The sequence below is a fragment of the Glossina fuscipes genome, unplaced genomic scaffold (assembly GCF_014805625.2).
Source record: "Glossina fuscipes isolate IAEA_lab_2018 unplaced genomic scaffold, Yale_Gfus_2 257, whole genome shotgun sequence".
NCBI classification, from domain to species: Eukaryota; Metazoa; Arthropoda; class Insecta; order Diptera; family Glossinidae; genus Glossina; species Glossina fuscipes.
The window spans coordinates 42,080-58,539 of NW_023998600.1; the positions used below are offsets into that span (position 1 = coordinate 42,080).

Sequence of the window (16,460 nt, forward strand, 5' to 3'; positions counted from 1 at the left end):
TTCAATCTTATACACTATAATATTGTCTAGGCGTGGCCAATTTTCCTATTTCCCATCATCGTCAACAGAATTTACGTTTTAATTTTTGTACATTTATCTGCTGTAATTTTTGAGTAATATGCAAAAATCCAATTTTTTTGGAGGTGGTACTGTAGGTATGCCCTTCGACCGATATGGACCATTTTCAATATCAATCTACACGCAAGAACTTCCAATGTTTCTACCAAATTTGCACTTGATAGCTTCATTTTTGCAGTCAAGATACATTACACAGAGGGAGTGACGTAAAGACGGACATGCTTAAATCGATCCGGAATTTGATGCTGATCAAATATGTGTATATATACTTTGTGGGGTCCCTGCAGTTTTCTGCTTTTCTGGCCTTTGTGGACTGTTTAACAGAATCATCCTCCATTGATAAATGTAAAAATCTAGTGTCAAGTGGCAATATCGGAGGAACTGTTTTCTTCAGCATATAGTCTCTTATTAAGTTGGATTCGATTTGTAGTTTTGGTATTACTGTTTTTTTTTTTGGTTGATCGGCGATCAACTGAACAGAAATCTGATGGAATATTAAAAGAAAACTTATAAAAGTACGCACGGAAATTTTATATAGAGAACCATCTCATGCTATAGTATTCAAAAGCAACTTATGAGAGTGTCACGAAAATCGTTCCAGCGCATTTAAATCACCTAAGAATTTTTACTCGTTTAGTATTAGTATTGTTAAAAATTAAGATTAAGATTAGTGTTTTTTTGATTGGTTTGCGTTGTATTTTATCTTAGTAGAAACTAATCTGATATAATACAGGAAAGGTGTGTTCCTTATTTCTATTCTATTCGTACAATAGTCCCGTAGTCCAGTAGTTCACTATGAAAATGAGTTCGGGTACTTAATAGCTACACTACGTGCTCTAGAAGTCCTACAACATTTATATTATCCTAAGATAACGGAAAGTATGATCAGACCGTTAGAAACCTGTGTGATGGTATTATGAAAAATTAGTAAAAATTGCTAGCAATTAGATTTAAATAATAAAAAAAAAAATATATGTTAATAAAAGGAAATGAAAATAAATTCTAAAAATTAAAAATTAATAAATATTTTTTTTTTTTTTTGTTTTTACTAAAACAGGCGACAAGCGGAACAAAAATTGTTTCTCAACAACAGCAATTGAATTTTTTTTTTTTTTTTAATTTTTCTCTACTTGTTTTTTTCTTTATTAAATATGATGATAAGGCTCACAAAAAATTTTCGAGAATTTATTTTAACGTACGGTTCTTCTTCTTCTTTTTAGTTATTTACAACGAAAGAAGTGATTAAATGCCATAAAAATCATAATGAAATAAATTATAAATAAAACAATTTAATGGCTGCAAATTTATTTAGAACAAAAGGTTATGGTTTGATCAAAAATAACGAGAATATCTGTCTGATTTTATTCTGCGAAATATATACATATATTGTTAAAATTATTCCAATTCATTTACAAGAGATGCCCTTCGATGTCTTAGAATTTTGCAACAACCAGTGGGCTCCAGTTTGAGAGACTAGTCTATCGTGGTCGGCTTATTAGTTCTTAATTCTCTGCACCATTTGCAGTATAAATATATATTAAGTTTGTGGGGATGTGTGCAACATTCAGAAGGATATGAAAAACATCTGCCTTCCCTTATACCGATCGTTTCAGAAAGTAATTTCGAAACTTGTGTGTTTGTTCGACTGCCCGTCTTGTTTTCTTGTATTCAAACTGCTGCTCGCAATTTTTCAGATATTTTGATAAGAATTGTTACCTTGACGTGTTTCAGTTCAAAAACGAATGCTACTGAAAATGGTTCGGATCGGATCACTTTTCGATCATTCCAAGTATTATGAAAAGTCATGAATTAAAGAACTGTAGAATGGTGTAGCGAGTTGGATGTTTATACCGTACATCAATTGTAGTACACCGTAAATGAAGTTTGTGCATACGTATGTAAAACGTTAAAGGGCTTAAGATAGGCCCGCCTTTTATTATACCGATCGGTTCTGATTCGGTCCGCATGCGCGCCTATTTGTGTGCCCGTCTGATCCATGTGAATTTGTGTTGTAGTTACAAGTCGCAATTTTTTAGTCCTTTTGATGAAATTTGGTACACTGACATGCTTTGACCCAAGGACAAACGCTCTTGAAAATTATTTGCATCGCTCAAAATTTTCGACCATTCCCCATATAATGTTCTATTTTTCAAAGTCGTCGTACGGAAAGAAATGCAATATGCTGTGTAGTAGTATTTAGATATTCTAAATTGGTATGAAAAATTTGGGCGGATTTTTGAATCTTCTCTCCGTTTCCACAAAAACTGTCTCTTTACATAGTCAAAAAAAAAAAATTTTTTTTAATATTTCATGGTGAAAATTAGTTTGTCATAGTAAATTGACATGGGCATCAACTTTAGCGAATTTAGACCGATTAGTCTATTTTTTGGGTATGAGGGTTCCTGCAACATGCGGGCTTTCATGAGGGAGATGCCTTTACGTGAAAGTAATGTGTAACTTTTGGTGTATATTTGCCAAAATTAGTGAATAATTATATTTGTAAAGTGATGTAGGGCATCTAATCGCTGGCCTTACCCGTATACAATGTTCTTTCTTTAATTCTTTTTATTTTAATTACCCTTGAAAGAAGTAGTGTTTTGCGTTTTCTTATGATTTTGCTAGACACGAACAGATCACGGTCATCCGTTGATTGCGACAAAGTAACGGTAATAAGTTTCCCAAAGAATTCTTGAAAAATTTAACAGGATTTTTGCTATCACCCGTTTCGTACCTGAATTACAAATAAAAATCATTTTCTGAAATCTTTACTTTTTTTAAAGAATATTGTAGTTTCCCTTCTTCTGCTACGAAGAAGGATTTCTTGTATTTTTTCATCATCGAAGGAAACTTTATCTTATCAAAAGGCTTTTCGGCCTTACTGGAAGTGTGTGATTTATGAATAAGCTCGTCAGCAATCCCTGTTGTTCTATCTACCATGCTGTGCGCACTCATAGGTGACAGGCTTGAAATGGGACTGAAGAAGTGCCGTCCACAGAAGCGTGTTTTTAACATTTTTCACGCCTTCTTACACTTAACTTTGTTTATAAAACAAAAGTTCTAGAATACCCTCGGATAACTCTTAAAAAATAAGAAAAAATCCTGAACATTATGCAACTTGTTATCGCGGTATATAAAGCGTGAAATAATTTGAAAATTCTTGTTAATTTTTGATCAAACTATGTAATTGTTTTTTTTTTTTTTTTGAAGAACAAAAGATAAATGTGTGATTAACATAAAAACGTGCAAAAGAAGATTTTACAAAATTCAGGGGAGCTTTTTGTTACTGTTTATACAGAAATAAAAACAATAACTGTTAATAAAAAAGCATTAATTGTTTAAAAAGGTGGGTGAAGGTAAATGAAAGGTATAATGCATTTTTTTTATCTTTTTTTCAAGGTTTTGTTATTGAGCAATAACACAATACCCTACACTGTGCGTTCAGTGATAGTGGTTTTTAATTTTGTTTGAGTTTTTTCTTTCTGAAAAATTAGTTTTTTTTTTGTTCTATTTTAGCTAAAAAACGATTTTTTTTACCGCTTGCCATCGTTTTGTTCATGGTCACCAATTAGTAGTTGATCATCGTCAGACGTACTCGGAACTTCATTAAATGTTACTTTCAATTTTGGTGAACTGGGCGTTAATTTTGGCCAATAAATATCATCGGCTGGCGTTCCGCTGACCACATCACTGCTTGATGTATTGCTAAGGTGATGATTGCCCGTACCCATAACGCTACCAATTCCACTAACTAAGCTGCCACCGACACCGCCAACAATGTTTGATTTTTGCTCTAAACTACCGCCACCACCACCAGCTATGGTGGAACCGTTGCTTACAGCAGTGGCGGCATTTAGATTGCCTCCTTGTTGTGCACTACTCGTAAGACTGCCTCTATTATGCATTAATAAAGGCTGAGTTGTGGCCTTCCCTATAATACCATAAGCATCTAATGGTGGTAATTTAAAGCTCCATCTTCGCTTGGCTGATAAACCCAACCATATGACAATCCACAGTAAAAGATGCATAACACTAACGAGAGCTGCAAAGAGACGGAAGCAAATTGAAAATCAAACCAAAAGTAAATAATGAACGAACGCTTAAATCACTTATATACACACATGCAAATTTGATATATATATATATATATATATATATATATATGTATATACGCAACCCATATGTACTTCCCTATTCTTTCATACTTATGGATAAAGGCAAGTTTTAATATTTAGTCAAATTTCACTGTGTGCATGTCCACGTATGAGTTTGACTGTGTGTGTGTGTGTGTATGTGTGCGAGCCTGAGTTCAATTAAATTCAAATTGCTGAATTGACTTTTGATTAAAATCGTCCAATGTCAGTTGTAACCGTAAACTTATAGCCGTATATACACAATCACCCTTATACACATCTATACACCTGCAAAGTTAAAACCGTTTTCATGCACATACTAGAACACCGCTAGCCAGATGCATTCTTGATGTCTTTCTAAAATCCTTTACAGTTTAGTGAGCACACTTTGCGTTAGTAATTGCTGTTAAACTTTGTTGTAAAATGGAAACCGAAAAGAAATTACGTTCGGCTTATAACGAATTTTGCGTAACCTCTCAGACACGAGCGCCCTAAGAGGGTATACGTTACACGATATTTATATTTAAATTTCCCATTTTGCGTGCAAATATCTTAGGTAAATCTGCGATATATGTTCAAAAACGGTATTTGTTTCTTTTGCTTTCTTAAAAACTAATTTTCAAAAGTCAAAATAATGAAATTGATGATGGAATAAGAAATATTATCGATACCAAGAACCGATTCAGTTGTTTTTTCGAATCTACTCGGACTTATAGAAACTAAAGAGAAGAAATTTCAACATGTTTGTCCAAACCTTATGCCATTATTGTGATTTCAAGGCAGGAAATATTATATATATTGTATGTATGTATATATACCTATCTGCAAAGCACAGCATAAATTAAGTTTTACATTTCGGAAATTGTCCCGATTTTCGGATATTGAATGGGTCGAAGATTATATTAACTCTTATGTTAAGACATTGACATCATATATAGGATAATTGGTTCCAATCCCTGTATATTAACTTACGATTTTTACCTTCTCTCTATATTCCGAAGAAAAAAGATACTTCTGCATACTAAGGTCAAAAGTAAATGCTATTGTGCAAGTTTGCCTAAGAAGCAATTTCTAATAATCGGATCTTTCCTTTATGTGGAAGAAAAAACTCAGCCAAATATAAATAACATTAGATTCTGGATGCAAATAAGATAAACGAAAATTTCAAACCGAAATCCTGATCTCAGTTAAATCTGGCAACAAGTGAAATTGATTAAATAATTTAGAACACTATACTCGTTGCCTACGTAGCGTATATTTCCAATTGTCGTGTATAAGCTTTGGTACATTTGTATATGATATGATATGATGTAGACAGGTAAAACCTAATCAAAATGTCGTCGCGCAAACTAAGCGACTCTTTGCTATCCTTGGTGAAATCTGAGCTAAAAGTAACTTGTCTTGGATTCTAAAATGATCGAAATAAATGGATAAGCTAAGAATGCATTTGACGTTTCAGAAAAGTGTGAATCGCGACTTGGGTCAGAGCTTCAAAGAATATTTTCTGAAGAAGAATATTTCCGTACTATTATTTATTATTAATTTACCGTGTACAGTTTTTTGGTACAGACTAAATCTTATTTGTGCAAGGGGCTCCATATTTTTGATTAAAAATATTAAGAGCTAAATGTTAATTATTGCTAACAGTTTATTAGATTCTTTGATGGGTGTACCGATAAGGGTACACGCGAAATTGTGGTTAGTTGTCAGCAAACTTTCCAGTCCTCAGTTAGTTCCCTGCTTTCTAAGGCCGCAATTTGCTTCGTATTGTAAGAAAATAAAATGACGTATCCACGAGGCTAATATAATAGTTTAGTAAATTAATTTTTAATTTCTATTACCTTTATTGCCTTTATTGCGAACAATATTGACGAATTTCCATCTTTGGAAGAATGATGGATATGAACATTTATGAAAATACAGATCGTATCTGAGACATGCTTTTTATGAAATCAATTTTTGTCGTTTGAATATTCACATTTACAAATTGTTTGTGCACATTTTTCATCTTGTATACGAAAACGTGTACCGAAAAGGGTACATATGGCGCGGAAATAAGATTTATTTATTTAAAGCTTGGCAGGCGAGGTAGTAATAAAATATAATCAGCTAAGTAACTTGCAATGGCATATGTTTGAGATAATCGAAATCTTACCGATCCATGGTTGCTTTTCAAATTTTTATTAACTCCGATTCTCTTCCTTTTTTTATGTCTTGTAGGTTATAAAATCTTGATTTTAAAAGTCAGACAAGGATAAATCGAATTTATTGTTTAGGTTCGCCGAACCAAAGTTTACTATCACATAATATTTATCATATTGGCTTCCTACATGGAGGTGCACGTAAAAGAATTCTTTTAAATTGGAAGAAAAGTGGAAAAGTTTATTTAACATCTGATTACAAAATTGTAATTTTTTGGTTTTTTCAAAATTCTATCGACTCTGTGAAGCGGTTTGCTTGCTTTTCAAACTTAAATTAAGAAGCGACAAAACTGGAAGAACTAGGAGAAGGTGCTATTCAATATTCTTAACAAGTTTTCTAGAATTGTAATGCTGAAATTAATTGATGGATGGAGGGACATCGCATAATAAATTGTTGAATTTGTTTAACCATTACAAAAGTATATTCAAGTTTAGTATACCTCTTTTGTTGCATGTAAACAACAGAAGAGTATAGAAACTATAAAAGAAAAAAAAAAGAAAAACGGAATAGATTGCAGAAGTAGGTGTTACTAGTGTTTGCTCTTCAGTTTTGCTCTTCTTTTTGCTGGTTTTTAATTACAAACTTTTGAACTTTGCTATGTTGAGTCTTTTAATTTTTATTGTTGGGTAACACTAGCCGGTACTAAACACATAACATTGCACACACACATACGCAGGTATAGATATAAACGTGTATGTATGTACATACATATATATATATATATATATATATATATATGATCTCGTACGGGCGGGCGCTGTAACATGATATTTTATTTGTGGCAGTTTTGGTCATTGACTATTGGCCGCAAATGCGTTTCACCTTAAAATGTTCTACACGACCGAATTTCACATGTTTACCTGACTTTGTTTCTCGTAATATAACTGCAACGTTAATTTGCGGACATATTATTGGTGTTGTTGCCGTATACATATATATGTACGTGTGTATACTTGTACATGTATGACTTCTACACACGCTTCGGACACGCACAGCAAAGTATTTAATTATGTTTTTTTTTTTTTTTTTATTGATTTAATTGAATAGTAAATTAATGTTACGTCAAATTATATAATTTTTTGGGTGGACGAGTAAAAGTACGAGTATGTAATATATAAAGAGGTGGCGGTGGCTAAATAAGGCTAGTTTATGTTTTGTTTACATAAACGATAACGCTTCCTTTTGTGTGGGTGTTTCTTTCCTTCTTCGTTTTTCATTAATAAGGTTGTGGGAGCTTAGTGTTCTCTAACTAGGTCATAACTGTTATCTGGAATTGACTGCAAAGAGAAACTTTTTTCATCCTCTGAAATATCTTTCCCAACCTTTTTCCTTAGATATTATTATTGTCTTAATTACGGGAGGATTAGACGGCAGCATACGCGGTTAATAGTCGCGATTATCTTCACATTACCGTAGTTTCCACTAACGGACTTTAATCATAGTACTCTATTTTATATCCATGACGAAATGACGGGAGACGGAGGAAGACGAGGTGAACATTGCCTGGCAATATTCCTTCGCATCCTTATTAACTCTAAACATAAAACACTGAGTTAATGCAAGCATGTCCCTGCATTTGTTCTCGCCCAACTGTCTGCTTGTCAACAATTCTTAGTATCCCTATAACCGCAAGAACAGAGCTAAAGAACTTGAACCTGTCATAATCTACGTTCAATATACAGATTGAATTATAAGTAGTGGATTTTGCAGCAGCATAGTGTTTTCAATGTCAACATATTTGATTCTTCATTGCTGTCACCGTTATTTTCCTCCGGATCTGAACAACGGCTCGGTGTAAAAAATTGATTTAAGGATAGAAAACCTAAGCAACGCCTGACTATCGCAATATATGGAGTAAGAAAATATGGTAAAAATGTGGGAGGAAAATGATGGGGAACAGCTCGCGAGTGAATTAATGAAAATTTCTTTTTTTTTCCATTCGAGCGTACGCATGACGTAGGGATTTTTGTCATCAGAAAATGTTTTTCTTTAAACGGTGGCGCAACGCAAAGTTTATTGCGCGATATCGCAAAATTATTCATTCATTAAAAACGCAATAAAAATTTCATTTATATCTGCTACATGAACAAGTTGTTTACAAAATGAAATTTATTTATGAACAACTAAGCGTTATGCAAACACATAGACACAGCCTGACTATAAAATGTATATCCCTTGACATGGTTTGATTTCGAGCGGCGCAAAACAATGTACTTTGTTCTTTGACATGGCAGACAAATGTTTTTGACTGCTTAACCTAATCATCCATTGTCGGGCCAGAGTTCGTTCGTTCGTTCGTTAATTTTTGGTAATTACAATAAAGTAACGACACTTTATTGTCTCTTGATAATAATGAAAAATATTCTCTTTGAAATATATAATAAAAATGAATAAAATCACATACCATCATAATTCTGTCACCAGGTAATGAATTATTTTTATAGAAAACTACATTATTTAATATATAAATGATGTTTGCATCATAAGGAAAAGCAACAAATTCAATGCAAGCGAGCCATGCAACATTTGTATAGCATACGGAGAGGAGAGGGGAGGGGAGGCGGGGGGTCAACATGAACACGAGCTTCATTTTTTCGTTTGTGGAGGATCAGGTAGCCATACATCGTACGATATACACACAAACGATTGTAGTTAGATAGTTCAGCTACCGCATAGTCCGGGTGAATAGATTCGAGACAGCCAAGTCGATGATCACGGATTCGAGTCTCAACGTGGTAGAGCATACCTTATAATTAACTAAGTACTCCAGTTACATAGACTTATGTTCGCTTTTAATGCATTATTTATATAGACCTTTGTTTGCCTTCAATACCTTAACGCCTATAATAATGTTTACTGGCTTTCTGATTCGTATTTTAAATACGTATGTATCTTACACATACAACGCTTGGATTTAAGCTCGCTTTACCAATACTTTAAATATTCGAAGCAAAAATTCGTTCACTTTGAAACTAAAAGCTATTAACTTTACCGCGCTTCGATGATCTTCTCCATAATTGTGTAATTGAGGCCGTTTAGCCTTAAGAGTGTCGCTCAATAAGGGTGAATGTGTAATTGTACCCAGAGGTAAATAAATAGATAAATAATTGAATTTAAATTATGATTTGCATAAGATGTATTAAAACGTATCTGCTTCTCTCCAGGACCCAGAGACGCGTTGCACTGCAGGCAGGAAGAGTTATGGTTTCAAAGGCACCCTTTTCTTATTTTAAAACAATTTCGAAGGATCATTTGGTGTCGTGCTCTACTGGATGACATGAAAAAATATTGCTATGTTTTACAAGCTTTTAGTATAAAACGGATTTGCTGAAATTTTGTTTCGTTTTCCTTATAGTATATTATATAAAAGGGGAGCTGAATGTTTACATCTCACATAAATTAAAATAGTAACTAAGATATCGCTTGCATTGCCACCAAAAGTGGTTTTTATTAGGTAAACTGACCACAACAAACCCCAGCCCTTTACGTTTCAGACGGATTTCGGATAGGATCCGGAATGGTAAGTATTTTCATGAATGTTATGCTTTCTCCAGAGCTCTCTCTTAACGTTAAAACAAGATTGCGGCTGAAATGCTTGCTATCATCTATTTCCTTTAATATAACAAATCTGTGAATAGTGCAATTGTAAAATTTGATATTCCATTCTATCAGCAGAATTATTTTTTTTTTCAAGATTACCGATAACTACATTTATACTTGCAAGGACTCAGTCAAGTTGCCTTTGCCCCTGGGATAAGCAGGTAGCCTCCCCCAATCCGTCGATTTTAAAAATTTAAACGCGGTAAATCCAGATAAATTTGTAGCACAAATTGAAATATAACAGTGTTTCAAGCAAAAGGTTTAAGTTATGGTCGGCTATGAGTGACCATCAAGTATCGTAGAGTGCTTCGCCTATCAATGTTCAGAGATAAAAAGATTGAGCTGCATGTAATTTATTTCATTTAATTTGAAAATTTTTTCAAAATTTGACCTTGTATGTGGATTAGCCCTAAATATGCTCCAATCAAGTTTGGTTTCAATAGAGCTTGTCCACGGGTGAAAACACATTCTAGATTACATGAAAATATGACGAAAATTATCAGTAGGTTTGACAAGACATATAGAAGCAACGATCATCAGATGGACCGAAATACGGACAGGCTTAGGAAACATTTTCTGAAACGATTGGTATGATTACAATCACACATTTAACAAGTCCTATGCTACAGGAGGTGTAGAGTAAATAAATGAACATCGAAATTCTTTCAAAATGAAGGAAGAAGAAGGAGAGACAGATAGAAACATTTTTAGTTGCTATATATAACTCAGATTCATTCGCGTGATTCTTTGGAGAACCGACTTGATTTATTTAAATCATCTATCTTATATATATATATATATGTATATTCAATTTCATTTGTTCGATATAGACATTCTAGTATCAATTATATTCTCCTTAATGCATGCATTCAGGCATTCGTTCGTTTTAATTGTATCAACAATTGTATTAAACTTACCTGCCATAAAGGTGGGACAATGTAAATTCTGACGATATGTGGCACTCAAATCATTTAGTAAAGGGGCCTTAACCACAGCCAATGCCAATACGTAGCATAATGAAGCACAATGGGCAAAATATATCCAAGTGTCTGATGACTTCAATGTAATCAACGAACGATCACGCATTTTCGCTGCTAACCGTCCATGACCATACAAGTACATAATCATCGATGACGATATCATTAGTAAAGTGGATAGTAAAAATAATAGAAGAGTAACGGTGGCGTTTAGTACAAGTCCATGATTTTGTATTGGTAACGCTTCACTATAGATTTGCAATTTGTATAGCGTAGATATGCCCACAAAACTGAATATAATATCAGAAGCAGATGCAATAATTTGTACGCTAAATATGGTGGCAAATGATTTCGCTGTAGTCCAGAATACGGCTGGATAACGTACGCACCATACCATTAAAGCAAAAAGTAAATTTATAAACTCAGCACTCGGTGGATGACTGAAGACCGCGACATCTATCGGTTTTTCAATGCCAAAGAATAATTGCAGCATACCAGCGAAGCCATCTAGACGTACAATTTCATTACCATTGGTAGAGGAGGGACCCGTGTTAACTACATTTCCTATTAAAATTGTTGTTGCAGTCGCTGTGGAGTCGCCAGGATTCAATTCAGCAATGTATTCGCTGGAATCGTTTAAGTTTAGCTCGCCTACTAAGTACTCGGGTTCTATTTCTACCGTTTCCCGTTTAACTTTTTTATTCGTTTTAGCTTTGATTTCAATTATTTTCGAATTGCTTGACACTGGTGTGGATGGAATAATTTCGGGCAAACGTTCCGGTTTAACAATATGTATATTACTGTCACGTGTGGTGGTGCTAATTGTGGTCGAAGATTTCGGATAAATGGCAACGCGTGCTCGTCCGAAATCTAATTCCTCTAAAGATGTCGTTCTTACACCGCCAGCAGTATGCTCGAAGACAACACCGCCGCCAAGGCTATTGCCTGAAAAATCCTTTTCGGCCAATTGATTGATGACGTTATCATTGCTATTCGAAAGTACCATCTGCCCAGGCAAACCTTCTTCATTTCTCGCGGGGAAACCTTTTATATCCGAGTAACCTACAGATAAAGTTGACGGCTGATGATGATGTTTACGCGATGTACCAGATGGCGAAATTTTCCTTTGACGATGCTGTCCGTGTTTGTGAGGCGTTTTACTCGCATGATTATTATTATGATTATGATGATGATTGTGCTCATGATTGTGCTGGTGATTGTGTTTGCGTTGATGTTGATGATGATGATTATGATTATGATGATGATGCGCCTGAGAGGTTTGACTTTCCAGAGAATTTGTGGTTGTTGAGGCTGTTATATTAGTTTTTAGCATTGTAGATGTTGTTGCTGTTATACTTGTAGAACTACTGCTGTTATTAGTTGTAATAAATTCTTTTGTTGTTGGTTTATTGCTGGTTATTAATCTTGTCTCAGCCATAATAGTTGTAGTGGAAGTAGGCGTCATTGTAGTTGTTTTCATTGTTGTAGGTGTTGTTGTTGTTGTTGTTTCTTTATCAATCTTTGCAGTTGCCGTTGACGTTGTTGCTGCTTTTATTGTTATTGTTGTCATTATGTCGTCGTCTGCCGCTGTCATTTTTATGTTCTCACTGCTATTGTTGCTGTCTTTGCTTAGGGTGTTCAACTTATGCCTTATTTTTCCATTATCCTTCAAGTCTACGGAATTTGTGTTAGCAATTATTTCTCCTGTTGCCGTTGTTAATATTGCTATCTCAGATGTATTTATGGTACTAAATGTTGTTTCTCTTGATGTTGTTGTTGCTGTTGTTGCCATTGAAGATGATGTCGATGGTGTTGCTGTTGTCATAGTTGTTGATCTAGTTTCTTTCAGCCATTTATTAACCAACTCTTGTGTCTCCTCGTTTGTGCTAGTGGCATGACTTTTGTTGCTGTTGTTATTGTTGTTGCTATTGTTCTTGTCATGTTCTTCAATATTGTCGCCTGAACTATTAATTAAATCCGGTACTTCGAAGAAGCTTGTTTTGCCTGACGAGTCTGCCAATGATTTGTGCTTTTTATCATATTGTTGCTTAGAATCGTTATCTAGTAAATGATTATTTATGCTGCCTCTATGGTCGTTACGGTTGTCAGCATTTGTAAAGCTGTTACTACTGCTACTACTACTACTACTGCTGCCGCTGCTGCTGCTACTGCTGCTGATGCCACTACCAGCAAATTCGGTGAACATAGTGTCATTGTAATAGTCTTCCTCCTCTTGCGATTCATATTGATGACTACGATTCTGATAAGGCGACGTAACCACAGATAGTACAACCAAATTACGACGATTCACTGTCATAAAATCCAGCTCAGTCTGCCAAATGCTTTCTGAAAGAAATATGAAGAAAAACTACAATTATTGAAAGAATAAAAATAAAAAACCATTTTCAAGATGAAATTGAAATGATAACAAAATGATCTAAAAAAGTACAAAATTGAAAAAAAAAAAGAACGAGAAACAACAAACAGTAGATTGGTTTTTCGTTATATACAGAAAATTTTCAATTGAAATCTTTTCTGGCTCTTCTATCTGGAATTGATTTAATTCTCTTAAGTTTACTTATAGTGAAGTAGGTAAACTTATGGTTTTTGCTTCAATTTACAAAAGATTACAATGCACTTGTGCCCGCTTATGTATGCTTGCAGCCACACAGTTGACTAACCTGCATTTACGCAAACAAACCGAAAAGAATTAAGCTGCATACGCTTATGTACGTAGGGACATACATAAGTATTTACTTATTTTATACCGTTGTACCCGCTTTTAGAACATATGTTATTACAATGGCTATTATAATGGCTTAAATAAACATTAATGCCTTTATTATCATGTCGAGTATAGGATATAGATACACAAACGCATTCACACAATACGCAGCTCCCTTTATCTGGTGATAGTCGCAATAATGGTGGTGGTTATGGTGGCGATGATGATGATGATGATCATCACGATGATGATGGTGATGGTGGTAATGAATACAACACAAGGATTATAATGCGAATGCCACACTGCCATAAGGTTAATTAAAATGGCCATTTCTATGTGCGGTATAAAGTTTTATAACTTACAAACTTTGTTTTTATTATCTGTAATGCGGTCTTACTCATTTAATCCCGTTCCACCTTTGCGAGAGAACAAAAACACTAAAAAACGGCCATTAAATGATAAAAAGAAAGATTAAAAGCACTGTAGGGAGCGGAGATACACAAGTCATTCACATTAGAATTAAATAGAAAGAGAAAAAAAATTTAAAGAGAAAGAAAATAAATTTAAATCATATGTAATAAAAATATGAAAAAAAATTAATTAGGATAGAATTAACTTAAAGAGGCCTAGTATTAACAATTATAATAACAACTACGAACGGAACAATGGAAAAAATTGACTTTGAAAACTCCATTAGGAAAATTGAGAAAAAACCTGCCGTCCATCATGTGCTCGAGTGTTAATATTAACCTCGTTCCACCACTATATTCAAACAACGTCGAGAAAATCAGGAGCAAAATATTTGCAAGAATTGGCTTTCGTTATACCATCACAACGCACCAATGGATAAAGTATTAAATAGTAACACCAGCCTTACAGTGCAAAGAAGAGGCTCTTTGACAGCTTTTTGGCGGAGAAAGAGAAGCAACAGAATAACAATATTTGAAGACCTTATTAAACATAGCTTTAAATGCTAAAAAAAAAAAAATTATTTTGGAAACATATTAAAAACGATAACAACGGAGTCATTCTCGTGTGAAGCGTCTTGTGTAATCAACTTGCGTTTAGCTGGGAAAGCACTTACGAATTTTTAGATATATTTTGGGGTTTGCGTGCTTGGAGAGTATTTGGAGGAATAACAAGGTACTTTTTTATTAAAAAAAAATTTTTAAATTAATTTTTCCAAAATAATCTACGCATTTCTCTAGAGAATGTTGTTATAAAGTCGAATGAAAATTGTAGAAGTAATGCTGTAGGCCGTTTCGAAAAATCGAGTTTCGAGAAAAACGCTCTTAAAATTTCAAGTGTCCGTTTACTGCCATTTAAAATTATGCATTCGTATAATTATCTTTTGACGTCATTCTTTACTATTTAAGGGAGATTTTAAACCAATAATAAAAATTCGATTTTTTGAAAAATTTATCGTCGCTTTACCCCTTATCTTATTAGTAGTCGTTGCATAGATTAAGAAGAAAGGATTATATGCCGCGATTTAAAAGCGAAATACTGTTCGCCCTTAACATTTTGAAGTATCTTTTTGTACAATTTAACTTCGTTTCGTCGGTAATTGCACTGACTAAAGGCTAGTTTAAAACGTATTTAGTGCAAACGTACTCGATTATCTATCAAAAAATAAAAACGGATCAACTATTCCGTGCATTCCCAATGGCCAATATCAGAAAGCATATATGGCTCATGGATGCCTTCACGTTGCCATCGTATAAATATTTATTATCTATATTGTAAATATATAATGTAATGTTTTTATTCCTTTTAAATTTTATATATAAAATTTATTTAATTTTCTATAAAGTAACTGCACAACAATCCATCATCACATATTTATAAACACTTGTCAAGAAAATCTCTATAGGAAGCCAAAAGCAAAAAACAAACCATAATAAAGATTGCTTAGTAAAATAATAAGCATGTGGCCACATCATGTGGCCAATATTGTTATGAAAACCACACACACACATGCACACAAACGCACATACACACACGCAAAGAACACTACTTCACATACTATAAAGTCATCAGCAATAAGATATAAAAGTCCGACACATAAACAACAACAAAAACCCATCGACTTATCCTGAACGAGGATTGAAAATAATATCACTTTCTCATTCTCTCTTTCTCTCTCTCTCTCTCTCTCTCTCTCTCTCTCTCTCTCTCTCTCTCCTTCTATATCCCCCGCTTACTCCCTTTGCCCCCTTGTTTATTTCTATCTCGCATGTTCTCAATGTTTCCAGAGTATAGCACTGCATCCATATGTACAAACACGCATCTACGAAATGGTACACACATCATAAAGAAAATATTTCAAGCTATGAGTTGAAAGGAAAACGTTTAACCAAAAATATTTGTTGCTTGATTGTTGCTTACTTCTCTGCCTTGACAACTTTTGATATGTTAGAATGATTTTGGGGGAGAGATGGGGATGATTACGAAGATTGCAATAACAAATCACTGAACTCGAATATGTGCATACATTACTGTGTTCAAAATGAAGAATTTTTTGTTAATATACAAGCAGGACTTTGAAGAAAAATAAGAAAAAAGAAATTATAAGCAAGGGGTCAATATGCCAAACATCGGTTAGTGTTTTGTTTTTGTAGAAGGTCAAATGCACGCTACGTGGTGTACATTTTAAGAAGGCGTTTACAACACCCAAAAAGGAAGCTTTAGGAAGGCTCTATAATGTATTTATATACTAAACCGGATAGAGAATGTTGGTCTGTCCGC

General features: G+C 34.0%; 1 protein-coding gene across 1 annotated transcript in view; it reads right to left on the reverse strand.

Annotated features, from left to right (window-relative positions):
• Positions 1-16,460, reverse strand: part of LOC119642733 (protein tincar) — a 240,533-nt gene that overhangs the window by 2,829 nt on the left and 221,244 nt on the right. Inside the window, exons 7-8 of the mRNA XM_038042000.1 lie at positions 10,928-13,333; positions 3,613-4,117 (exon numbers count right to left, since the gene is read on the reverse strand). Coding sequence (XP_037897928.1) covers positions 3,613-4,117; positions 10,928-13,333 — 2,911 coding nt within the window. The remainder of the gene's footprint in view (positions 1-3,612; positions 4,118-10,927; positions 13,334-16,460) is intronic.